General features: G+C 44.4%; 2 protein-coding genes across 5 annotated transcripts; one reads left to right on the top strand and one right to left on the bottom strand.

The window, feature by feature from the left end:
- Nucleotides 1–77: 77 nt before the first annotated feature.
- Nucleotides 78–18440, top strand: LOC120900583 (phosphatidylinositol 4,5-bisphosphate 5-phosphatase A-like). 3 transcript variants are annotated; one of them, XM_040307752.1, is made up of 9 exons: nucleotides 78–189; nucleotides 3523–3842; nucleotides 13450–13572; nucleotides 13652–13877; nucleotides 13952–14127; nucleotides 14202–14432; nucleotides 14500–14653; nucleotides 16339–16617; nucleotides 16699–18440. In XM_040307752.1, the coding sequence occupies exons 2-9, from the start codon at nucleotides 3811–3813 to the stop codon at nucleotides 16978–16980; spliced, it is 1503 nt and encodes a 500-aa protein (XP_040163686.1). In that variant the 5' UTR covers nucleotides 78–189; nucleotides 3523–3810; the 3' UTR covers nucleotides 16981–18440. The 3 variants fall into 3 exon arrangements, with proteins under 3 accessions (XP_040163686.1, XP_040163687.1, XP_040163685.1); XM_040307753.1 differs by having other exon boundaries at nucleotides 13420–13572; nucleotides 16480–16617; XM_040307751.1 differs by having other exon boundaries at nucleotides 13420–13572.
- Nucleotides 17902–24534, bottom strand: LOC120900582 (probable G-protein coupled receptor Mth-like 14). 2 transcript variants are annotated; one of them, XM_040307750.1, is made up of 5 exons: nucleotides 23479–24533; nucleotides 22997–23325; nucleotides 19630–20351; nucleotides 19217–19561; nucleotides 17902–19141 (listed from the first exon to the last, which is right to left on the bottom strand). In XM_040307750.1, the coding sequence occupies exons 1-5, from the start codon at nucleotides 23579–23581 to the stop codon at nucleotides 18745–18747; spliced, it is 1896 nt and encodes a 631-aa protein (XP_040163684.1). In that variant the 5' UTR covers nucleotides 23582–24533; the 3' UTR covers nucleotides 17902–18744. The 2 variants fall into 2 exon arrangements, with proteins under 2 accessions (XP_040163684.1, XP_040163683.1); XM_040307749.1 differs by having other exon boundaries at nucleotides 22997–24534.
- Between the last annotated feature and the right edge of the window lie 1711 nt (nucleotides 24535–26245).

The following is a 26245-nucleotide window of genomic DNA, read 5'->3' as shown; positions in this document are numbered from 1 at the left end:
CTTCCAAAAACTGGGCGATAAATCGATTTAATTGAATTCATTTTCTTCGACTGTCGTCGCAGCATGTCCATGCAGGCATCCCCAGTGTGCGTGGTTTGTTTATATTTTGCTCCGCTCCTCATTTTCGTGTTCTTTCTCGCCGAGAACGGAGGTCAAAATTCTGCGCGCTCCTGAAATTCCACCGTCAGTGTATGTATTCGCCGTTTTTTTGTTTGCCCGCTCGCCAGCCCTTTCGCCGTTCGTTGTGCCCTTTGCTGCAGCATACAATTAGTGGACGTGTGCTCACTGTGTCGCTGTGTAGAGTCGGCCGCAGCCTCAAACCCTTTGGGGGGTAGTTTTTTTTTTTTAAATTGCTGAAGTGAAATGAAGTGCTCCTCTAATCAAGGGCTTGTTGCTTTATCACGTGTTTTGATTTTTCAAGCCCTTTGGTTTTAATGAAAGAAGAAACGTACAAGGGTATATGGAAAAAGGGTGAAGTGCAAGTAAACATTTGTGAAGGGGAGGGCTTGCTTTTGTACCTTAAGTGACACGAGAAGAATGAGTGTGTGTGGTTCTGTGGCTATGTTTACCAATGTTACCTAATTAACATAGGCCGCGAGCCCTTACAAGTTGTTTAACATGTGTGAAAAATGTGTTCCCTTGCCAAGGGGGTCCCCCAAGGGTCCAAAAAGGTGTAAATCTTTCAGCGAAAGGGAAGAAACGGGCATGCTGTTTTGCTGTTTGCTGGTCATGTCTGGTCGAATAGTGTGTGTCTCTGTGTGTGCTTGTTAAAATGTGAGATGTATTAAAAATAGATTCCACCACGCTTTGTATCACTCCCCGCGGATTGACCGCAACCGCGTCACACGAGAATTAATTGGCCGTAATGTGGTAGCATTCATAGGAGGGAAAGAAGAAGCGGCTTTGTGATCGAAATATTAACCTACAATAGCGCCATACGGGAGTGAACGGGTCTCTCTGTGTCGCGTGATGGTCGTGTATTTGTATTGGACGTGTCTACTAGTGCGGTTCCACCCGATGAGCGGCAAGCGTTCAATATCGAAACGGGGCAAATTGAAGGGAAGAACCTTTTTACAATCAACTGTGTGCTACTTTGTGCCACTCAAACAACACACAAATCAACATCGATGTGTTGTACTCTATTGGTTGAAAGTGCCCGCACACACAACCACTACAAAAACATAGATTATGCGGGTTTGCCGTAAACGAAGAAAGAGCGAAAAAACGGCAGCATCATGGCACGATAACCGACCAGTTCACCTGTGTCAAATGGAAGCAAACAAGCTCGTAAAACCCCCCGCAAAAGCAACTTTTTACACTCCGGTTCTTCGTTTCCCCTTCGGCGTAGTAAACCTTGACGATAAACGGGTGTCCAGGCACACATGCACACCGTCGCAGAAACTACGTACGAAGCAGTAGTAGCAGCAGACAGCCGGGGAAGGGTATAGGTTGCTACGGATACGGTCACCACTTTAGGCAGCTAAAGGAACGACCGGAATTCAAACAAGCGAAAACCGATAACACGGCAACACTGTACCAGCAGCTACTTAAATATGTTGTTAAACGATGTCTCCTAAAAAAACACACAAACACACACACTATACTAGTGTACAGTACTTAGTCAAGGTCGCTAGAACATCCGATCGTTGGTAGTGGATAATTAGACGAAGCCGCGTCAAAGCCGAGTCGTAGTGGATAAACGTTTGCTTTAAAAAGAGCGAAATAACTTTTGTACAAATAGTTTACATTCATGCTTAATGTATTTGCGCCATTTCGTTGCTAGAATCTTCATCTGGAGGAGGCATTAATTGTGTCTAGCAAAAAAAAAAAGTTGTCGGATATGACGCAGAAATATATGAGCATATCTTTCCATGGGATTAAATGGTGCTTGTTGTAATGTACAGGTTGTTCTTGAGATACGCTATTAGTATGAACCGAGAAATTTTTTTTGGAATAATTAATTCAGAAATTTGACGAAATGCCTTGCTTTCAATGTGTCGTTGGCACTAAGTATCAGTTGAATTGATGCCTTAAAATCTGTCCCGCCATTAAAATCCAACTTATATCTATTTAATTGTTGCTTGAAAATTAGGATGTATTTTAATCGGTTCGTTTAAACCTTTGCCTGTAATTTAATCTGAGATGAATCTTTTCACATAATTTTTTTACATTTTTTAATCGTTCAAAATTCAAAAGAAGATTGTCAAAATTGTTATTAATTAGATGATTAGTTAGTAGAAAATTTTAAGAATTATATATTGTCTCTGTTCTATATTGTATCAAAAAAAGTAGTCAGGCACTAGCAGAACAACAGTTTTTTTTTACATTAATAGTATTTTTTTGCAAAACTAAATCTTCACAAATATAGTTAATTCTTTTTCGAACGTCCCTAAATTTTACAGATGACACCTAACACCAAAACATACCACTCTGATCTCCGTTCCTAATCTGATCCTTTAAGAAAGTGCATTTGTTTCACATGCGTTACCCGTTTTGATATTCTGGAGGCCTACATTTAGGGGCAGGAAAGAGCGTCTTTGTGAAGTATGCAATCCGCTCGACAGACGCATGCTTACAAAATTCTGAAGCATTTTATCAGCGAAGAATTATATCATTAATCCCAAAACAAACACTAAAAGATAGTATTAATATAAGTATCTAGCAAATCATTTAATTCAATATGATTTTAGCTTATAATTTTGTCAGTGTATACTTAAAAGTAAACGATCTCCTACAAAACATTACTAAATGTAGACCTAAACACAAAATACCAATAACATCATCGACAACGCATTTCAACCAGGCGCGTGTAAATGCCTTCCCAGCGTTATGCAGCTGAAATATCAATCAAGTTTACCTTGTCAGTCGGGCAGGACAACCGGACCAACGGATGGGCACTATCATCCGGCACAGCCGCACGAATCACCGTAAACTTGCAACTGACTCACCTTGACTGTGAGCGGTTGTTATTTTTTTGAAAGTCAACCGTCGACGGCAGTCACAGGCCCCACGATCGCCACCCGAATGTCAGCGACCAACCGGGAGGTCACGCTGCACCTTGACGCGGCAAAGGCCAAGCGTGCTGTAGAGCGCGCGCGCGGGAACGCTTCGTAACGCGTTTATGACCGTGCGTTGAAACGCGCTGGACACGGCGGTTAAGTACAGCGCGGTCAATTTTTGTGAATCTTTTACGAAGAATCCGTTCGGTGGTGTGTGGTACAGTAAAAAGGCAAAAACCCCATCCACACCGCAGGTGATAATTATTTGATAACGAACGAATCGCGGTTCGCCGACTGTTCGCGGTTTGCGGCGATAAGATAATGCTGCTCGACTGAAGAGTTTGTAGGAGATTTATCCTTCTCTCGTCTCTGGTCGGTAGACTTGCGGGTGTTTTACTTGCTCAGTGTGTTGCTTCTTTCAGAACGATTCGTTTGCCGAGTTCGAATACCTCGCGGTCGCACAGAAAAAAACCCATCCAGAAATTGTGTTAACCATTTAGCATTCATTTATTTATGGTTTCAGTGGTCAGTCCCGTCGCTGCAGTTGGTGGCGTGAGTGTGGTAGTGATTGCTAGTGTGCTTTAAATCGTCTGGATGACATACGAAAGCCGAGCAGTTGTGCTGTGAATGTTTGCGCTTGTTCGGTAGTGGAATGAAGTGGTGATAATACTGCGGGGAAACGGTTCCGCACAACGGTTGGGCATTACTCCAGCAGGGCGCAGCAACGGCATCGACGGCAGCAAGCAGTGGTCCCTCCAGGGCGGCAACCAATCGACCAATCGAGCGGAAGGACTCATCGACCGGCTCCAACATGAGTCACTGTGATAACAACTGGAATGTAAAGTGAGTAGTATCGGGATGGGTAGTAAATGGGGCGTTTCATACCTTTGCTAACATCATACCTTTTCACTGTGCCGAAAAAAATCAACAAAAAGACAGCCTCCTGGGGCATGTGTATTTGACCGGTTGATCAATAATCGAATGGATTTATTTTTGGAACCTCGCGGTTCGACCCATGCCCGGCTTTCGCCCGGTTTGACCTCGCCGTTGGATACGTGGAGCTTTGCCCGCTTCCATGGCACGCACGGGGCGATTGCTCGTGACCATAAACTGTTCAATGCTTTTGCTGATTGGTTCGGTTTCGTTTTGAAATCTGCACAAAAACGCAGCAAGCTCATCAGCTGGAGGAGCTGCGATGGCATCATGTCGTGCCCTATCGATCGGATGTCAGGTTGCATCAGGTCGTCATCCTCGCGGGGATGAAAACCAGGAAAAACGATAACACCTGGTCGGTGTGTGATAAGCGTCTCGCCCCTCCCTCGAGTAGTAGTAGTGAGCTTTATCGAAAGAATTGATTTTTTGTTGTTGTTGTTGTTTCATTTCCTTAGTTTATGAGCATTGTGGGGCGATAAGTAGTAGACGCGCCACGAAAGAAGAAGCAAAAATCGTTATCGCGGTGTTGCGCTGTGTGCTGCGGCGCTGACTTATCGCTTCATCATTCCTTTCCGCGACTGGCGCATAAATGCCACCAACCAACCAACCAGCACCCACTACTACTGCTATCCCGACCTGCCTACGAGCTGGTAAAATGGTTCGTTTAGCCTTTTGCCTTGTGCAAGTCATAAGCGGGCATTGGGTATATGCGGGGCCTGCTCACTCCTTTGATCGGATGACCTTGGACTGCTCCCGGTTGCGGGCAAGTAGGGGCATGTCTCCAGCTGGAGCTCTAGTGCCAGCGGATGGCAGATAAACGTGATTGGTGCTTGAATCAGGGACACATATCCTTTTGATGTCTCTTGTTTTATTTCATTTTCTCTAAGTTGATTCTTGATTATTCCTCTGGATTATGAATAATGTTAAGAGTTTTCTGTACACCAGTGGAACCATTTATCACTTATTTTACATACATATGTCTTGTTTTCAACTACAAAAGCTAACAATTAGCTTTTGAAAGACCTTTGGGTTGATTTCGAATCTCAGGGTGTAGTTTTTTCAAAACAAATTACACGTTTTAGGGGCCATTTTTAAGTATAGTTAAACACACTCCCGCAAAGATGTGCTCTTGCATGTGACAATATAGGTTTAATATAATTTTTACGCTACTTTTGGTAAGAAACTGATTGACTTTATTGATGAAAATACATTCAAAATGTGTATTGTATTCTTACCTTCTTAATTCCATCTATCAGATATTAAATCCAATTATTTAACCAATCCAAACAACGCACAAATAAATTAACATTAAAAGATGCATCCGTTCCTAAGCGAAATTAATCACCAAGCCAGCCAGTCTTTATATATGCTGATATGGGAAGATGTTCTTTCCGAAACCTTTCTCGTCAAAACCAAAATGCGTCATATTTGTAGGTTAAATTTTAGTCTTTTTCCGATACTGCTACTCGTAAGCTTCTTAAAACACATCAAAGGAGTAGCACAGTGCATACTTTAAGGCGCATAACGCTCCATTGCTTTCAAACGCCACTTAAAAAGCACCGATAAAACGGTGGATGCTCTTCTGAACCTTCTTGCTGCGGATCTTGTTATCGCCCTCTTCTTGGCGGGGATTACATAAGTATCAAAGCATCTTTCGGACTGTTGGGACTCTAGTGCAACCCGAGTTCTTCCCTCCCCGCATGACGTCAACGGGCTTATGCAAGCGCACGTTGAGGCCGTGTTGGATGCTGGCCCGCATGGAAGGCGGAACCGACCCGTGAAGCGTGAGAAGTGATTGTTTTCTCTGTTCTACCGATGTTTCTATTACGTTTTTTTTATGTTTATTTCGCTCTAATGATGATGAGAATTTTGCTTCGCTCGTGATTGGGGGGGGAAAAAGCAAACACGAATCTTATCACGAACCGGTCAAGATGTGTTTTGTGCAAGCGTAAGAACAAGCGAAAAACACTAATTAGAATACATTTATTCGTGCGCTACATAGCACGTTTTCTACGGCAATTAGTCGCTTTTAGTTGTGTTTAATCCATTTAATCTCATTCTAATGGCGTGCGCTTCATGTCGCCCCGTCATCCCGCTGTTTTAGTTGGAACGAAACCCGCTCACTGCCCGTTTGTAGGATATCGATCTATTGCCGTGTGTGTGCAGTGCGGTGCAAAAGCATAAAAAGAAAAACACCTCACACGCAGAGCCGCGTCAACGTCAGGGAAAGCTTACACAAACATATACATTTACTTGCACCGAAAAAAAAAGAACTGAGAGGCGTCGTGTCGGCTCGATTCCTGCACTGGAAGGCTGGTGCATTGGAAAGGCATCCTTGGGCGGCTTTTCAGTGTCGCCTTTGTGCACGCTTTCGAGTAGTCTTTCAAATGGCACCTCCTATCACACCGATGCCAAATAGTATCGATTTTCTATGCTGCATGTTGCGAGGCACGCTTGCCCCAGCCCGAGCATGCACACGCAGCTCGAGCTTCAATTTATTTCACTGTTTGTTTGCTGTTTACATGGTGTACTGTGGAAATGCTAAACTATAATTTACATGTGCACGTACATGCCGCGCACGCTTTGCATTAGAAAAGAGCTTTACCAAACCATCTCACCCACCTTTATAGCAACAGGTCAGCGCTGTGTGCGTTTCCGCTAAACTATTCACTGGCGCTCTGTTGTTCCCCTGGATAGCGTGTGCTATTTATAAATTCAACGACGCTGCAAGCGAGTCGAACCCATTAGGCAGACACCTGGAACTGCCCTTTTCTCCCTCCGAATGGGTGGCCCAAGGGGTGGTTTATGAGTTTTTATTTATATATGCTGCAACGTCGCTTCCTTCACTGCTTTCGAAGTTTCAGTTGCTCGCTATTTTTACTGGCGAATGCGTTTTACGTGTGCTGGCCGATTGTGGTCTCGCACCGTGCGCCCGGTTCGCTTGCCAATTACGATTCGTTATGGCGTGACATCATCATCATTGCATCGTTATCGGATGAAGTAATTGATGCTGCTGCTGCTGCAGCAGTGCGCACTCGGTGATGATTGCACTCGCTGCACATAGATAGCAATCTTATTCCGATTTCCGACCCCAGGGAGATCGGAGAGAAATCGGCTAAAGGCCAACAGCCATGCGGTTTTGTGTTTGGGTGGGGGTGGGTAAGATGTGCTTGGCTGATGGAAAGCATTAGGGTGTGAAGTGATATATTCCTGATAATATGTTGTGAACATTCTTCACACTTTGTAATTATTAGAAGAGTATTTTTTATGTTCATGTGGTTGTATTTTTGTATGAAATTACATTACAGCCACCGGATGACCTTGGCATACCATACATTTGTACCATGATCTTTTGTATCTGGCTGTGCAAGACATGGCTAATTAGCAAACCGTTTTACGGTAGTAAAAATTAAACTTATTACTTAAAGACATTGAAAGACATCACATTGGGAACATAATAAAATTACAGGAGAACACCAACTATTCGGAGAGATAGGAATTGGGTTTCGATAACATTTTTGCTGCAACGTTAGGTCACAATTTAATTTAAAAATTATAATATACTATCATAATTTCATCCATAGTATACTATCAAGAAAGCTTCTTGCTTAGGCTGATTTGAGCGTCTTTAAACGAGCTTTTTATTAGTTTAATAACGTTTAGGCGCGTTTTATTTTTAGAAGAGAGTGAACATCATTTTAATGATAGCTATTATTGGTTTGACAACACCTTTGAGTAGTTGTCATTTTTTTAGACCATGGCAAATCCGACGTCTGGATAATTGACTTTCAACTGTAATGTTGAACCTGAAGTTATGCATTGCAAACTATGCATATAATTAGTAGGCAATATTTATAACATTGAGGGTTTACATTGAGGAGTTGAAAACAGAATAAACTAAATTAAATATGAAATTAAACATTGAAATCATAATAAAAATCATGAATTTCATGAAGTCGACTCATTTTTCGAAAATGTTCGCTCTAGTAATGAATGTGCTGCCATTCTTAGGCTAAGGCCACGTTCTACGACCAGCCGAACAAGGCAAACAAGCTGTTACTACATTTAGTACATTTCTTAATGGTCACACTTTAAACTATTCATTTTATTATGAGCATTTAAAGATAACCTTCGCTAATTCAAGTTGGTAACATAAGTTAAATTAACCATAATAAGTATAGTACTATACTCCACACTAGCTCTTCTGGCTCCAAAATGTTGACATTGATCCTTGGTATCATAGGGCAATAATCTGTCTATGCAACAGAAAGATTGCAACGGAGTCTCCATGAGAAGGCAAATGATATGCAACGAGATAACCAGACAACAGTTCGTACAACTTCTATCTTTTTGGAGTTACTAAGGCTCGCAACTATTAATATGTTGCGGCTATTTTTTTATTTAATCTTTTTTTTCTTTTTATGTGATTTTTTTTGCTTTTTAGATGTCTTAAAATTAAGCCGCAATTAGTTTGTATCCAAACATATTCGAATTTCTCGTTTTTATGATAACTTACAGTTGGTTATAAACTGGGGAAATGATCCGCCATGGCATTTTAATGACACGAAACAGTCCTGAGGGTCAATGCGTTCAGCAAAAGGGGCGAATAAGTGCTAGAGAAACGAAAACATTTAATCAAAAATCGTTATGAAACCCCGCTGACATGACGCAGATTAAAAGTAAACAGTTCTGAGTGCTCTGACAAAAAAGATAAGCTTGATTTCGCAGAGTGCTTGAGCAGTGATAATCATTACGATCGACCTTGATTCTCCTGTACATTTCCTAAGCATTCCTTACAGTTGAGATTGCAAAAGAAACCTGTACTTGTCGACAATCTCCCTGAAAATCAGCTGCTAATTTTCCAATAATTTTCACATTTTATTATTAATTATTGTTCATAGCCGCAAATATTTGCTTGGAAGTTTGTAGATAGGGTAAAAAATAACATAAATACACAACCACATGTATTGTTACGGTTAGGTTGCCCACGGCTCGCAATCTAGTGCAGCTGCAAACGCCCCCGTAGCTAGTCATTAATATCAAGTGTTATTGTACATTTATTGTACTTGGTAAATAATCAACTCCAATCGTTGCCAAACCACCCTCCATCACTCTACCACTCCGGCTCTCGTCATTAATTTTCTGTTAATTGATTCTTGTGTAAGCGAGATACGTTACGATGTCGAGCGATCATTAAATTTAAATCACTTACATGCGGACAGGATGTGCGCAAACTGTACCAGCGCCCCTGCTCCGCGCTGTGAAGGGTTTGCGCTCGCTACGTGAACGTTTCGCGTCCGAAATTTATTTCCCTTGCACAACGCAAAAGGTGCTGGAGGAATAATTGTTCGTGAAAATTGTGCACGAATGTGGGTTTGCTGTTTTCCGTCATTTCCTTCACGGGTCGATCATTCCAAGCCCGATGCTCGTGCTGCTGTGGGTGTTGCTCGTGCATGCGGGTGGGAGCAAACTCCATCCTCGGTGGGTGCATCATCGGAACGCGTGAGCTTCAAATTAATGCGGCCCTGCATTTACCAAATTCCATTTCGCTATTCCGTGCACGCGAAGAAGACATATGGCAACATACACACTTCCTCAAGCCTAAAGCCAAGAGTCAGTTGCAAAACAATGGATCTATAGGGATTTGTGTTATATGATTGGCTGGCGTTTCGTTTCAATTAGTTTATTGCAATTTTTTTATTGTTATTGGATGCCTTTGATGCTATTGCTAATTTTACTTTTTTATTATCCCTTGGGGAACTTAACAATTTTATGTTAATCGTGCAGACATTACACAACAAAAGACCGTTTTTATGACCAGTCTTAGCCAAAAGTCCATGACGTGCAATCCACTTTCATTTCGAGAAGAACAAGAAATATGAAATCTTAAGCATATTGTTCTGTTGTTCTTTTTTTCTGTATTGGTTATGTTATTTTGATTAGAGCAAACGCTAATATAAAATTATGTGTAATTTCCATAGAATAATTCAAATTGCGATGTGATATGTAAAGATATTACAAATTCAATTCAAATTCAAATTTCGTAAGGATGTGGAGCGTAATTTAGGTTCATAACAATGTCTAGGGCTTTAAATATTTATTTCAGGTATTTTTCATTATTAATCTCCCTATACAAAACGAAGTAAGAGGTGACGCTCACGTTACGCTCACGTTACGCTCATAGGTGACGCTTGCTCACTATAGAAACTATGTGTACGAAAAAGTTACTCACTATAGAACAGTGTTGCTAACCAAATATGGGTGCTTGGATGATTTTTTTTTCATAAAGGGGATGCCTTTCCTCGAGGCAACAAGCAATGGTAGATTGATTGAATCATTGAGGTATTCAAATCGAAAGACATCATTGTTTTCTTCTACCAACGTGTTGTATAAAAAATTATCAAATTATTCCCAGTGATTCTAAATAAATCTGTGGTAAAGATTCTACCTCGCTCCATTTTATCTTGCGTAGTAGTATAGTTCAAAACGTTTAAATAAAAAGACTTGCTTCGAACTATTATGTACTTGCTTCGAACCATCATCCAAGTGCAGTCAAATGCTTTCTTGACAGGATTGCAAAATCGTACGCTATGAACGTTTAACAATTGCAATTTTTCATGCTGGGTACAATGCAATAGTGAAACCATCGGAGCTGCATAACTGGGGCTAAGTAAACAACTTTAAAACATGCATATAACAAGTTTATATTTCCCATGGATCGGGCCTTCATACGCGTAATGGGACAATAATATACACGGAATAAAGACATTCCTGGGTCATGGGGTTTTTGTTAATCATGTGCTCAGATGAAGCAACAAAGTTGAATGAAGTTAGTTTAATTGTTTTTATTCGGATTTAGCACTCCTGGATATCCATGGCTGCTTAGTACACAAATAGTCTTGCAGAAGATGGGGCACGGGTCAATAATAAGTGACAGTGAGCCCTGTGGATGGAAGACTCGGATCCATATGCCATATGAACATGTAATAGTAGCTATTCCATAAGTTCAAAATGACTAAATTAAATTTTCGTATGTCCTATATGGTTGTAAAGATGGGCAATGATAGCGGAATAGTCGAACATTTGGTTTGCCATAAAAACCGTTGTCGGCCAAGGCCTTCCTGCGCCACACCGATTATTTTAGTGATTTTTTGATAACCCATAGCATGATAATAGTCAGTCATACTAGAAATTAAACCCATGATTGGAATGTTAAGTCGTACGAGTTGACGACTGTACCACGAGTCCAGCCGATACTCAAACATACTGAAAAAGAAAGTGGACCACGATTGCTAATGTAATGGAAACACTAACATTTGTAAATAAGACAAAAATATGGAAGGGCCTGTGCCAAAATAGTAACACGGTCATAAAAAGTATCAGTAAAAAGACATCAAAAGAGAGCAGACTTGCTTATCTACATGTTTGGATGAAAACATTTAAACGAGCCCTGCAGTCAGTATACACGTCTTAGGTTCTGTTGCGAAACTCTGTAACCGGGCCAAATTAACTAGTCTATGAACAAAAAATATGAAATTAAAAAAAATTGAAAAAGCATCGCATTGCATACCTTCAGGCGTTTAGTAAGGACGGATGTGTGAGCTATTTTTTAGTTTTTCTGAATTACATATTTTTTACATTGTTGTGTAACGAAGAAGCACTTTAATGGTGCATTTGTTTTGGTTGTCTGAATCGTTGTAAACATGGATATATTAAAACAATAAGTAAATTCTCTTTAATAAAATATAAGCTAAACCTAAAATGGATGCTATAACCTTCATTTGTATACTAAAACAGATTGAATAATCAGCAATAAAAATAAAGAAAACAAACACAAAAACAACCAAAATATAAGACTCAGAAGAACAAAGAACACATTAAAGAAAAAACGTCTAAAACAGTATATAAAAAAAACAAATCTGATATAATAGACCAAAATTCACGGTTATGGACAATGAGACATTAATGCATTCAAACGGAAGGTGTAGGAAAGTATAGAAAGCTTCAAAATGACCAATCAAATTACAAAAGATTCTAATCTACCCTCTGGAATGAAATCATCATCCATTTACAATAATCCCTTACACATGGTACTTTTCAACCCACCCTTACCGATGCAATTGTTACGATTATATCAAACCAACTTGCATCTTTCGTCCAGCAAAGCGGCCTCACTGCAGACCACTAATGGCACCGTTCGGAGGCTTCGGAGTTACTCCCTCCTTTCCGCCGCCATCACACACAAAAAGCGCGGAAAGCGCCTACCAGCAACGCGCCACCATTGCCGCGAGCCACTGTGCCCCCATTTTCTTTCTTCACCACCCCCTTTTCCAAGACTTGCATGCGGAAAAGGCACCACCCCCTCTCTCGCCCATGGATTGCGTACGGAATCGGTTTTATCGGTCAATTCCGTTTACCATGTGTGTGTGTTTGTCTGTCTCTGTAGGTGTTGGCCGGTGAAAAGCGACCAAAGCAAAAACGCACGAAACAAAAGCAACTTCTTTTCACTTTTTGTGGTGGTTCGACAGGCTTGATAATGGCACACACACACCAAGTTAAGTTACCGAAAAGCCGACCCGATAGGTTGTTTTTTTCTGTTGCGGGTAATGAAAATCTACGCACGAAAATGTACGATCAGTTGCAGATCGGTACTGGGCACGTGTGGACGTTGGGCGCTAGTGAAGAGGTCCAACCCAAGAGAGGCGTGTGTTGTGTTTGTTGTGTCTGCAGGAAAAGCTACCAAAGAAAAACTGGTGTAGTAGGGAATTAAGCAAGCACACACTCCGAGACCTTGCCCTCAATTTCGTGCCGTTTCGTTCCGTTGATCGAGTGATTGAGCGATCGGTGGTGACACTTGAAAACAACAAACAACGAAGTGAGCAGCATGTTTGGGCGCAAGTCTTCCAAGCGACGCCGGAAGTCGTACCCAGTGAAGCAGGACCATCGGACGTACAATGCCTGCAGGTAAACGTAGCATCGCTTAAAGTCAGCTGAAGCAATGACGGAACGGCCGGACGTATTGTAGGTCGTGGTGAACAAGAGTGTTGCAGTGGCTGAAAGTTGAGGACCGGCCAGTTCGATCATGTAACGCGATCATGACGCAGTTAGGAAGCACCGAACGATGGATATTGCGTTATGTGCAAACTATTGGAGAAATGGTGTAGGAAGTGTGGGGCCGTCAGCGGCCTATGCTTCTTTGTGTGCGCTCGGGGAAGGCGTTAATGCGCTTTATGCAAGAGCCTCTGATTGCTCACTTTGAATGGAAATGCAACACAGTTTAATGGAGGCTTCCACGAAGAGGTTACGATGTACTTAATAAGTGATTCGGGGATTTTCGGAGGTCTTTGTAAATCGGGTCTTTTGGATAAGTTGTTACGGGATTGAAGGTTTCTTGAATTGATGAATTCTGTAACTAACACAACAACCTTAGTATTAAGCAACTTCAGTGTATCTCAAACCACAGTACCGATCACTGTTAACCTCACAGTCTCGTCCGTTTTGTACCTCTCGCCCTCAGAATCTACATCGTGACCTGGAACGTCAGTACAAAGTTCCCGGAAAACATCTCCCTCAACAAGCTGCTTGGGCTGGAGAACCGGCCCGAACAGGACTCGCATCTGCCGGACTTTTTTGTGATCGGGTAAGTCCTCTATTTAGATCTTGGGGGACTCGAAAGAAGTTTGTTTAATCTCAACCATTTCTGTATGTCATTCCTGCAGACTTCAGGAAGTGAATGCGCAGCCTCAGAACACCCTGTACAACCTGTTCAAGGATGATCTGTGGACGCAAAAGTTCAAGGAGGTGCTGAAGGAGCGCGACTACGTTGTGATCAAGACGGAGCAGATGCAGGGTTTGCTGCTGTCGGTGTTTGCCCGCCGGAAACATCTGCTCCATCTGCGACAGGTGGAGACGGAGTACACCCGGACGGGACTGGGTGGTATATGGGTAAGTATCGCGTTGCTCAAAACAAACAAAGTGTTGGTTGTGACAATATCTTTCGAAACTTTTCCGTCCACTAGGGTAACAAGGGCGCGGTAAGCATACGCATGAACGTGTACGGCAGCTCGATCTGTCTGGTGAACGCACACCTTGCCGCACACGATCACATGCTGGAGGAGCGCATCAACGACTACGAGCGGATCGTGCAGGAGCAGAAGTTCCACGTCAAGGCAAAGGAAACCATCTTCGATCATGAGTAGGTGACAGTGTCAGATCGTGCTGTGTAGCAAGTTCTTCTAGTGATCTTGATCTTGATCTACCTCTTCACAGCTACGTGTTCTGGTTTGGCGATCTAAACTTCCGACTAACGGGCGAAGCGACCACGTCCGCCGACGAGATCCGTGCGATGGTGGCACGGGACGAGCTGAAGCAGCTGATCGAGAAGGACCAGCTGCTGCTAGTGCGACGGGAGGGGCGTGCGTTCGCCCAGCTCCAGGAACGGCTGCCACAGTTCCCGCCAACGTTCAAGTTCGAGCACGGTAGCAACGAGTACGATATGAAGTGAGTGCGCACTCTGCATTTCTTTCTTGCGAGTCTGTTGCAATACTTGGCACTTTTCATTCTATAGACGAAGACCTGCCTGGACGGATCGGATACTGTACGCGGTGAACGAGAACAACTATCGCAACGTGCGCCTCACCGCCGAACAAACGTCCTACAAGAGCCATCCCAGCTACAGTATTAGCGATCACAAACCGGTCACCAGTGAATTCACGCTCAAGGTACGTCTGCGGATACGGATTTGGCGACTCCCCTAAACCTTCCGGAAGTGTTTCACACTGTACAAAGAAGCTCATCTCCATCTTCGAGACCAATCATTCGCTCTTACGCGCGCGCGTGTGTACTATGAGTGTGTGTTTGTGTTCATTCCTCGACATTGTTTCACATCTCAATCGATCACCAGCTGTGGGTTGCAGAGGCATGGAAATTCAATTTCCCCGTGTCCCAGACTAACTAACAAGCCAAACGGCATACGGCGTTAACAGGAAAATCTAATCAAAATCGTTGTTTGTTTTTATCACTCCAACTCTCCCTCCCTTTTCTGTGCGTGTGTGTGTGTGTGTGTTTGTTTCTACTCATCCCGTGTGTGTGTGCTTTCGTTGTTGGTATCGTGCGGTCCATGCAATTTAAATCGATCCATCCGGGGACGACACAGTGCTCGGTCGAGGGTAGTCGGGATGAGAACGGCAATACGCAGTACGCTACCACCGCTACTAGCCGGAAGCTTAAGACGGTACGGCGCAAGAAACGGCATCCCGTCGCGCTGCACGCTGCCCGAACGGCGGATGCGAGGGTGAGTCCGGTCCCGGGTGGGGATGGTCTGCCATTGCTATGCCAGCAAGACCGAAACAAGGAATGTGTTTGCATGCTTTTGTATCCTTATCACAACTCTACCGCTTTGCTTTCTGTAACGTCTTATTACTTTAGTCATATGTTAGTAAGAAAAACGCAGTTTAAAGAAGAAATTAACATATTTAAGTTAAAGTTTTCTCATTTAGTAAAAATACTTACCTCAATTCCAATTAACAGAACAGATGATCTACAATTTTACCATTTGACGCGAAGAAAGGAATTCTTATTTCGTTTGTTCCATCTCAAACAATTTTTTTAAAATATTCAAATTCCAACATAGGGTATATAAGGCTAAAAAGTAGAAACATCAACTGTATAATATTTTAACAAAACGAAGCCTTTTTGTTATGTTGGTCATTATTTGTCTCTTCAGGCGATGGAAAGTGTCAATTAACTGAATAGGTAAACGTTATAAATTAATTTCTAACCAAACTATTAGACAATCCTTTTGTATATTAATTCAACATTAATATTTCTGTCGTACGGTTATTAGGGTATGTTTCTTTATTTTCTGTTGTTATCAACTATCTGTCGCTTCTCTTTCTCTATTCACCCTTTATCCTTTTTATATGTTTCTTTCCTATTTAACCATAACTCGCTTTAAGCTTTCCCATTTCCGTTCACCCTTCCATCGCTCTGTATGTTGATTTTGGTAAATGTTTCATTTTTCTTTCTTTCTTTTTTTCGCTTGCCATCGTAATCTTTTAACCACAACACTACCGCCAACCATCGCCGTTTGTCTGTTTAACGCGCCCTCACTATGGTACTATGTCTGCACGCACCGCACGCACGCTCGCTCGCACGCTCTGCAATATGTGCACGCGCACGAACACTAACCTGCCGCCCGTATGTGTATATGTGTGTGCTGGTCGATCGTCGATGGGATGCCAAATTGCCACCTTCGTGCGCATGTCTTGCTGGTTGCTTGCATCCATGGCGCCGGGCCTTTTGGGGGGATGGGGGTGGGTGTTACTAAACAAAAATTCAAAAATCAAAACAACCATGCTTTCCCTGCCACACACCCTGCTGCGCGGCCCCAAAAAAAAAAACAAAGGTGAATCGAAAGCCACAGTACAGTGGGGAACACTTCCGGAAGCAGCATAACAACCGGCTCAGCTACAAGCTGGCCATGGCTAACAATACGGACGTGCATTCGTTCGACGATCTCGTAACGGATCTGATTGATTACGGGCAGGTGTACGAGGACACGACCGAGCGCACCGTCAGCTTCAAGCCGATCGAGCTGTGGCTGGTCGGCGAACCGAACACGATCGAGTACGTCATCCCGAACGGGTTCGAGGAGGGCAACGCCGACTGGATCGGAATATATCGGGTAAGGTTTTTTTTTGGTGCCGGGGACAGTTTTAGGGCCGAAATCTAATTACAAATTTGTCGCATTTTTTTGTTGTTGCAGGAGAACTTTACTAGTCTGAGCGAGTACCTGGCGTACGAGTACACGGAAACGTACAAGGACAAGCAGCACCAGCTGAACGAGCAGCAGCTGCAGCACATGCAGAACACGCGCACGGTGCAGCTGACGTTCTCGGAGAACGTGAGCCTGCCGCTCGGGACGCGCTACCAGCTGCTGTACTTCCAGAGCACCGGTACGCGCGGTGTGACCGGGCTGGTCGGCATCAGTCCCGCGTTCGGCGTCGAGAAGCGGTGCCCATCGCCCTCGTTTGATGAGATCGATTGATCGCGACCGAAGCGGTACTAGGCTGGGCGGCGGCTGGTACTGCCAGCCAGCCCTTAGCCCGGTTTCGTCGGCGCACAGCGCACTTATACCGCCAGAACAAGCAAACCCCGGCACCCCGGTTTGATTAGCGTTTCCCCGCACATGCAAGGCATGCCGATAACCGTCGCGGGTGGTTTTAGAAAGTACTGTTAGATTACACTGTGACACTTGGCAAACTTGAATGCCAAAACAAAAACAAAAAACCCTTTTTCTTCCAATCCAATCAAACAGCCACTGAAAACGACGAAATGTGCGTGCGTGTGATAATTGCTAAGTCACAGTCAAGCTAGAGCGGTAGGCAGGCAGGCAGGCAGGCAACAAATTCACTTCCATGGAGTTGGTGCAGCAGTACGCGTGTTGAAGTGTTTGTACAGCACCGCATCGCACCGGTTTTTTGGAGGGTCGAGAAGCGTAGAAGATAACGGGCGCAAACACTGCATATTGAGGTGAGGCCTTATTGCATTAGCTTAGCTAGAGAGTAACAAACAAAAAAAAAAAACAAAATCTATCGATACGAAAACGCAAGCAGAGCACAGGCTGCTACACTTCACCCTGCAATCTTGTTTAGTTTTTCTTCCCTTTTGTCCCGAACGGATACGTACCGTACCGAAGGGCTTTGAGATAACGTTCCAAATCTATAAAGCAAACCCCGGTGCCGGTGAGTTAAGATACCGGACAGTACTTTATTCGTAACGACCACCATCCGCTATTCCGGTCAGCAACTAAAACTCCGGTTCACACCCGCCTCACGTGGTCCATTTGTTTTGCTTGCGCGGTCAAGTGCTTTTAGTGGTCTAGTGGTGGAAATCCCTGGGCAGTTCTTACCTACCTACAGTTACAGCCACCGTCTCAGATGGAGATTGTTATGTTTGTATGTTTTACTTTTTTTATTTTATTTTTGGATTGTTTTATTGTAATTTTAAGCTCGTTTTAAAACCTCCAAACACTACTCTCTGTTGTGCACCATTGGAGACACAAAACATACGACACGAAGATAAAGAGATAGATAGTGAGAGAGAGAGAGAGAGAGAGAGAGAGAGAAAACACACAAACGTTAGTATACATATTCAAAACAAAAGCCAATCATGGACTAGAGCTAGTGCCGCGTTGCTTTCAGAAAATAGTTATAAATACTTAGCGAACAAAACAGTAGTCGTCTCCCGGTTCCTTTCGTTTTTCGGGAGGACGACCATTTGGGCAATATTTAGCATTAGCACGAGCAATTAGAGCCATCGAATGCCGCCAATTGGTGCGGTCTATACTGGACGTAGTAGCACCGGCAGCAGCAGCAATCCCTCAACTCCCTATACCCGTTGGTAGTTTTGTTGTTGAAGACGATTTGAATCACCGGAACTTGACATCCCCCAGACCCGTTAGTCTTCGTCTTAATTACAAATAAAAGTAAACTGAGAATTACTTCACTGCTGAAACACTTTATAGTATGATTTTCCCTTTGTATACCCTACTTGTAAGAATGACTCCCTTATGCTATCTTATTACGCCTCACTGACGTCACTATGTTGCCTTACACTGTTCGATTATTTAAACTAGTTTAGGAATTTTACGCCTATTGGTCATGTTATTCGACATTTGAAAAAAACACACACAACGTAGACAACGTTGAATGTCCAGTATCCGAATAAGTAACTACCGCCTATCTAATACTGCGTCTAATATTTACAACCCCCGCCGTAAATGGGGTACACCAATCGCTCGAAATAGTTCCTAAAATTCCTCCAGATATTTAAACGGATTTTTGTTGAGCTTCAAGCGCTCCGGTCCGCCCATGTACGCGCTGTACTGGGCGGCGTCCGGGCCGCAAGCACGTGGTGCCGCCCGCGCCATCATCGGTGCGATCATCTGGCGCTTCATCGGTGCCTCCTCCCCGTCGTCGACCTGATCGACCCGACACATCCAGGCGCAGTACGGCCGCTCGTTGAGCCACTGGCGGATCGTTTCGTTCGGGCGCGGCATGCAGACGAAGATGACGAACATCAGGATGCCCTGAAAGCCGAACAGTATGTCGTAGAAGATTGGCAGATCGTACGTCGCGTAGTACGTCACCGCCATCACCGTCCAGATGGTGCCCATCACGACGAACAGTGGGACCGTGTATTTATTCCTACAACAACGCCCCCGCACGCATCAAATTAGAACCGAAGGTATGGATTGGCTGGATGAGCAGGTAAATACTTACATATATATCACCTTGTTCACTTTACGGCCACATACGGGCACGTACTTGCACAGCTCCTCATACTGGCCGCTCTGCACCAAGCGCTGTCGGATTTGGTGGCAGGTGTAGTAGGAATTTTTCAGCCGCGTCAGCCCCAAAAGCGTTACCAGCAGGCAGAGGCTACCGAGCCCCAGCGTCACACCGATCGGGATGAACAGATAGTGCTTGATGGCGGGCGTGCCGGCCGGCGTCATCGAGTAGGACAGTATGATCCACAGCGGGATGAGCTGCGCGAACGCGGCGTACAGCGCAAACCGTTGGTTGTCCTCGAGCGTGTTGGCCTTCTTCCCTCGCGGGACGTAATACCTGCAAGCAGCTCAAGATGCAATTAGCCTCCGCCTTCCGAGAGAGATGGTTAGCCGGGCGTCGCTTACCACGCATGAAAGCAGTTGTTGCCACAGTTCACCAGCAGCCAGAAGAACGTGGCCAGTATGAAGTATTCGGCGTAGTTCTCCAGCACCATATCGTCCATCAGCATGCGCTTGCCACGGTTCCGGTACTGGAAGAAGCACTCCAGCAGCAGGGCGATCGCAAAGTTGACGCAGTTCATCGCCAGCGCCCGGCCGTGCAGATCGTGCAGCTTCGGTACGATGATGTAGAGCAGCGCGGTAACGAGCAGTGCCGGGATGGCCACGATCAGGCAGATCGTGAGCAGAAACAGCTGACCCTTGACCACATCGACCATCACGCGCACCTCGGACGGGCAGACGTACGCGAGCAGCGCGCCGTCGGTGCGGTCGTAATCGAGACAGTACGTATCGTACACATCGTAATCCTTGCCACCGTAAATTACCAGCAGCGAACCGTTCTGGATCACGTACAGTGTGTCGTTCGTGTGCGCCCCGAAGCTCACCATGCCACCTTCGCTCGGGCAGGGATTGCCGTACCGCACGTCCAGCCGCAGCTCTTCCTCCAGATCTTCGATGCAGTCCCGGTAGAACTGGGCGACGATCGGTTGCGGCAGGTACGAGCTCGGCGCATCTTTCTGGCAGGACACGTGCTTGGAGTGCTCGCTCACTAAACTTTCGCCCGGCGGACAACACTTGCGCATGATGCTCGCGTCGCGGCTCACGTACTCTGGCTGGGTCGGTAGTTTCTGATAGGGAAGGGAAATGGAAAACGGCCGACAAAATTTATATCAATATGGGATGTTTAGATCATAGCTCATTGATCAACTTATCAGGATCTTGGGGATCCTAGATGAATGTACTAAAAAACTGTCATAGATGAATGTATTTCAGGCGTTGATAGTGGAATTTTACATAAGATACATCCTGAGTTATATCGATGCCTAAATGAGGAGTTGAAATCTACAATAGCTAGTAGTGGAAGAGTGTCAATGTGGTATTTAAGTAGTCAATAAGGTATTGAATAGTCCTAGAAGGCATTTAGCTATCACACGGCGCTAACTTAGCCGCTCAATTCCTGAAAGCATGTACTGGGAATGATCATCGCATCCGCTATCGCTCTGGAAGGAGTTTCACAGCGCATCTAGTCGCCTTTCTTTCAGACGTAAGCATCTCAGACTAACCAAAACATCCATCTCAAGCGCTGATTCCCTCTTGATACTTTATTATGGTAGTTTAATCGTATCCACGACCGAGCCCAGTGAGAAGACCAAACACAGCATTGTTCGATGCATAGTACCTTAGCGTTAATACGGCACCATGTACTAAACAAGCCTGAGAGTTGGCCACCAGAGTTCAGGTCCCGTTTACAGAAGTTAATGAACTATGTGAGGTTTGTTAATGTAGATCGTTTAGATGCAAAATGAGCGCGAACACTTTCGAAGGATGGCACCATACAGAAATTTATTAATAAATAAAAAATATTGAGTATTTTAAAATATAAAAGAAAAAACATGTAACAAAAGACGAAACACAAACAAAAATTTTCGTCTTAATTCGCTGTGTAAGAGGGATTTAACTTAGTTCACACTAACACTAAAATCGACAGAGGTTCGTTGGAGCCTAACTCTGTCAATCTAAAAACAAAATAATGGTCTTGGCCTAAAGACTCTACTTGGTGCTCCAACGAGTTTACATGCTCTAGGATGGACGGGATTATCATACATTCTCAAAGTATATTATGTAAAATTACATACCGTGGCATGACGGCACAGCTATATTGGAGAGATTCCATACACTCACGAGACCAAGGCAAACGACAGAACAATGCGCGTAGAAACTTTCTATGAATGGTTTCTATGCTAGCTATTATGTACTGCTGCTTCCATAAAACACTCCCGAACTCAAGGATTGACGACGCACGATAGCACAATACAAAGATGTTAGGCTGAAAGGGTTTTTGAAATCTTTTCCACCACAAAAAATAATTGGAAATGCAGAGCTCGAAAAGGTCTTAAAACGATAACCTGTTGTCTGATTCCACACCTAAATCACACATTTGGACAGTTTTGCCAGCAGTAAACCAGACCAGGAGCCGGTCTGGTGGTACAGTCGTCAACTCGTACGACTTAACAACATGCCCATCATGGGTTCAAGCTCCGAATAGACCGTGCCCCCATACGTAGGACTGACTATCCTTCTATGGTAACAATAAGTCACTGAAAGCCAAGCTCACTTCACTAGTGGGTACAAATGCAGGCCTTGACCGACAACGGCTGTTATGCCAAAAGAAGAAGAAGAAGAAACCAGACCATACCTGTGTCTGGCAACACTATCGTATTTTATTTTTGGAGGCTTTGTAATTGACGTTAGGCTTTTTGGGTTTTAAATGATAATTCTAGTTTTGTGGAATTTAGATATCGGAAGCTAACGATTCAATCTGCAATAAAGATGCTACCGACATAGAGTCCTCAACCCCGGACTATATGTGTTTCTCTGTAAATTTCTTATCTTTTTTGTACTTATTTGGTTGCCATTCGACCCGGGGTGCCAAACATATGGCCACTAATCCGGAAACCATCGGGCACGTGTGATTCTGTAGAAAGCGCCTTCGTTATCATATCTCTAAACTGTACATGGTTTTGGATTTCCAAACAACCTTGATCCGGTAATCTGATGGCACACTCGCCGATATCAACCAGAGCCGCGAGGTGCATGGATAAATTTCCACGCCTCACACTTGCAGGGTTTTCTGAGTCACTTCTCAGTGTCAAAGTTGAGTTTGTCGACAAATGAGTTTGTACAATGGGGCGGTCCCATGGTACAGTCTTCAACTCGAACGACTCAATAACATGCCCGTCATGGGTTCAAACCTAGAATGGACCGTCCCCCCGAGCAGCAAGAATTGATTTGCAATAGATGTAGTACCGAGAAGCTCTTCCAGGCCGTTTTCGCCAGATTGTTGTGGTTGTCTACAAGTCTGGGAAACTTCTGTGATGTTTATAGCTGCATAGCTTTGCCGGATTAAGATAAGATTTCTGATATCATCATGCTTTATTCCTTTTGATTATTTTCCGGCCGCCGCTCAAAGTGCCATCAAAACATTTGAAGTATATTAATTTTGGATCGATACTTTACCATTTGGTCATAATTCTCATTTTTCTGTAAAATACTCAGCTAGACGAATATTTTTTGGACTGACTGTATGCCAGAAAAAAACCTCACTTTGAAGAGCTTCACTCGCTCACTCTACATCGTCTCTTTCTCGCACTGTTTATCTTTGGTCGCTTGTCTTGTCTTATTGGTTGAATTTCCATACATGAATAATGAGTCCCTAGCGATTACGATCGCGCGAATGACGTAATTTACGCGTGCGCGTATATTTGGCACTTACCTCATGACCTCGGCAGCTGCTATCGTCCTCTACGGTCGTCGGTGGCGGTGCGGTACTGCCGCTGATACCCAGCCCATCGAGGAGTGGTGTACCGAGCCCAGCGTCCTCCTTTTCCGGCATCACCAAAGTGGAAGTCGTTCCAACTTCCTCCGCACTAATCGTACCGTTCCCAATAGCCACCGGGTGCCGCTGTACGGCATCTTCGAGGGTGGTCATCGAGGGTGTGACCACCGTGCTGGAGCTAATAGATGATGGTACTACACTATCAACAACCCCATCACTACCACCGCCGCCGATGTCATCGTCCAGCGGATCTTCATATTCGTAGCCTGAGTAAGAAATGTCATCGTCAGTGATCGGATCGAGCACATCCTCGTCGTAGACGGTCGCCAACTCCTCCACGCTACTATCCAGATCGTCCAGCAGCTCGTACCCGCCCAGGTACGGGCTCTCATCGTCGTACTCCTCGTACGTGGACTCACCTTGTCCACTGGCCTCAAGCGCACTGGCCAATGGGACACTGTTGGCACTGCACACGATCACCACCAACCAGCACCGCACTATCACCCCTCCAATGCGTCCCATATTGTGTCCGGCTGGAATTCGAACTCGCTCGTGGTCACACGCACTACACGCCGATGCCGCAGCCGTCCGGTGAATGGCAATACCGCGCCCGAGCTAGTGCTGCACTCACCCTATCACTGTCGAAGCTTCGGAAAACGGTGCTGGATAAACATACGCCGCGGTCGGCCCTCCCTGGAAGTTGCTATCAGCCAAGCACGGCTGATAAGGGCTTTCACACACCTGTAGCGCGGGATCCACTCACCACAGCCTTTCGGGGTAATGATAGGGAGCGGTCACACAAGTTATGAAATTTGGCACCGCACCGTCATAACTGGGTGCAAAGTTTTGCACGTAAATGGGCAATTCCGCCGAAATCCGGGGTTGACCGGAATGTCTGAATCACGGTCCCTGTCCCACCCGTCACAGAATTAGCACACCCTCGCGAGGTCTCCTTATCTCAAGTCAGTAAGAGAGAGGGAGAGAGAGCACCCGAACACAATGTGTGAGCGCCCGCGTGCGCCCGTCCAAAACCGATCACCGTCACGTGCGAACTGATCGGGAACCTCGCGGGTTTGTGCCGCGCTGCTGCTGCTGCTGCTACTACAACTACAACAGCCACTCGGATAGCCTCGGAATGCAACGAAAACGGCGGTCGTTCCCCAAAACGGGCCGCTTCGTTCGGCACCGTCACCACTACTCACGGAACGATTGGCGTTATCAGCAACCGTGTCCTATACCTGTTCGATAGATAACGGACACTTGGCGGACGTTCTGCGATGGAACCCACAGCCGGAAAAAGGAACTATAAGCACACTAGAGTAGCTGCAACTATCTTCTTTCCCTCTCTCTCTCACACTTGTTGCCCCGGAAGTTGGCGTTGTGTTGTGTGGCAATTGTGCGGGGCCAAAATCCAATTCGACAGTTTCGTATGTCGACGCGTCCGTCTGCGCTCCTCACCGTTTGCAAGCTAATTGTGACCGTTTGCGGATTTTATTTCTAGCCCAGGGTATGCGGTCAACGGCGATCTGGTTTTGCTCAAGTGCATGTACACACACACACACGCACACACAAACGCCCGTCGTCGCGCATGATCTCAGATAAGCAATTAGCCGTGGTATGGCGGGATGTTTGAGCAGGGCGTTGGTGACGATGAGCAGCATTACGAGCGGATCCGGCGGCAGAGCACATCAATATATCGGCAAAACGTGCCGAAGGGAGCCAGCAGACGCTCAAACGATGAACGACGGCATGGAGCAAATGGAGAAAGGTAAGTGCTGGACGTTGGGGACGAAGGGTTCGGAATTTTAATGTGAAGAAATTCTAATGCTGCGGGGAAGGGTGAATTGGTGTGCAGTCGTACCCGGTGACCTCTTTGTGGAGATGCAGTGTGGTCTGTTTGTTTTGCTATGGGAACCGTTGGATCTTTGAACGGGATAGCTTTACAAACGATTTGTTCTTTTATTCCTATATTCTGGGCGATCTCTCATCATCTTCTCTCTTCAACAAACTTATAATCTTTTGATCTTGTGATCTTTGATCATAATCTTGTAGAAATTGCGCGGCTCGATATTAGGCCAACATCGTATGCTAATGACTAATAAAATGTTAATGATGTTAATACAATAATACAATTATTAACAATTTTTAGAATTAGAAATTTAGGACTTAATGACTTCCCCGCAAAACATATCACCCTTCTGTGAAGAACATCAGACGTGTTTTAGTGCAAATATAGCAAGAGATGATGGATGAAAAATCATCAAAATTTAAATTTAAGTACTGATAAGCATAGGGCAATTAGCATAAAAGTGCTAATAAATACAGAAGAACAATAAATTGTTAAAAAATGAGGCTCTAAACTAGAACTGTTTTGCATCTTCAGTGTGATAGCCCTTGCTACGTTCGATACATGTGATAGCGGGACTATTTAAAATAAATCGTCAACTCTTGATGATGTCATCAGTATGAATGATCATCTGTCAAAGTGAAAAACTTCCCATATTTATTGTAGAAATTGTGTAGGGATACTACATGTAGACGATCCACTAGCTATCACCTCTTAGTGATCCGGAGTAATCCGGAGTGATCCGGAGTAATCGGAGTCGATGAGTCCGAGGGTTTTACGAGGAGTCCTGTATACAAGGTTTTCTGGCTGTTACCAGTAGTGATGTGCATTCCTAGCGTAAAATTTCAAAATTACGTAGACTACGTCTCCACGAAGCGTATTTTAAACTCATTTACGATGTAGCTGTTTGTGGTGATTTGAGCGGACGGGAACAAATCATAATTTATCAAAGGAAAAGGAGTTAACTAAGATAAGGCACGCCCGAATGAATGGAAGATATCAATACGGAAGTGTTTTATTTTTATAGTTTTACCCAGTTTACTCACCATAAAGGTCCAAAATTAGAGCTGACGGAAATGATACGCATTCATTAATTCGTATCATTTATCAGTAAGCAAATATGTATCACCCTAAAAGCGTTACCTCAACCAGGCGGCAACACACCGTTCGCCGAGCAGCGTCTAGAAAACCAGATTAAAATTGCATATCACAACAGCTTGCCTTTTTATCTTTGCTTTCCTCGTACGCTGAGAGATTAGGTGGAATTACAGTATCAATTCAAAATTACTTAGAAGACCAAATTTGATACACTATGGTGCATTACAGGGTTTCTCAAGCTG

This window comes from Anopheles arabiensis, chromosome 3 (assembly GCF_016920715.1).
Source record: "Anopheles arabiensis isolate DONGOLA chromosome 3, AaraD3, whole genome shotgun sequence".
NCBI lineage: Eukaryota > Metazoa > Arthropoda > Insecta > Diptera > Culicidae > Anopheles > Anopheles arabiensis.
Note: the sequence above shows the minus strand (reverse complement) of the source record. Positions and strands in the feature narration are given on the sequence as shown.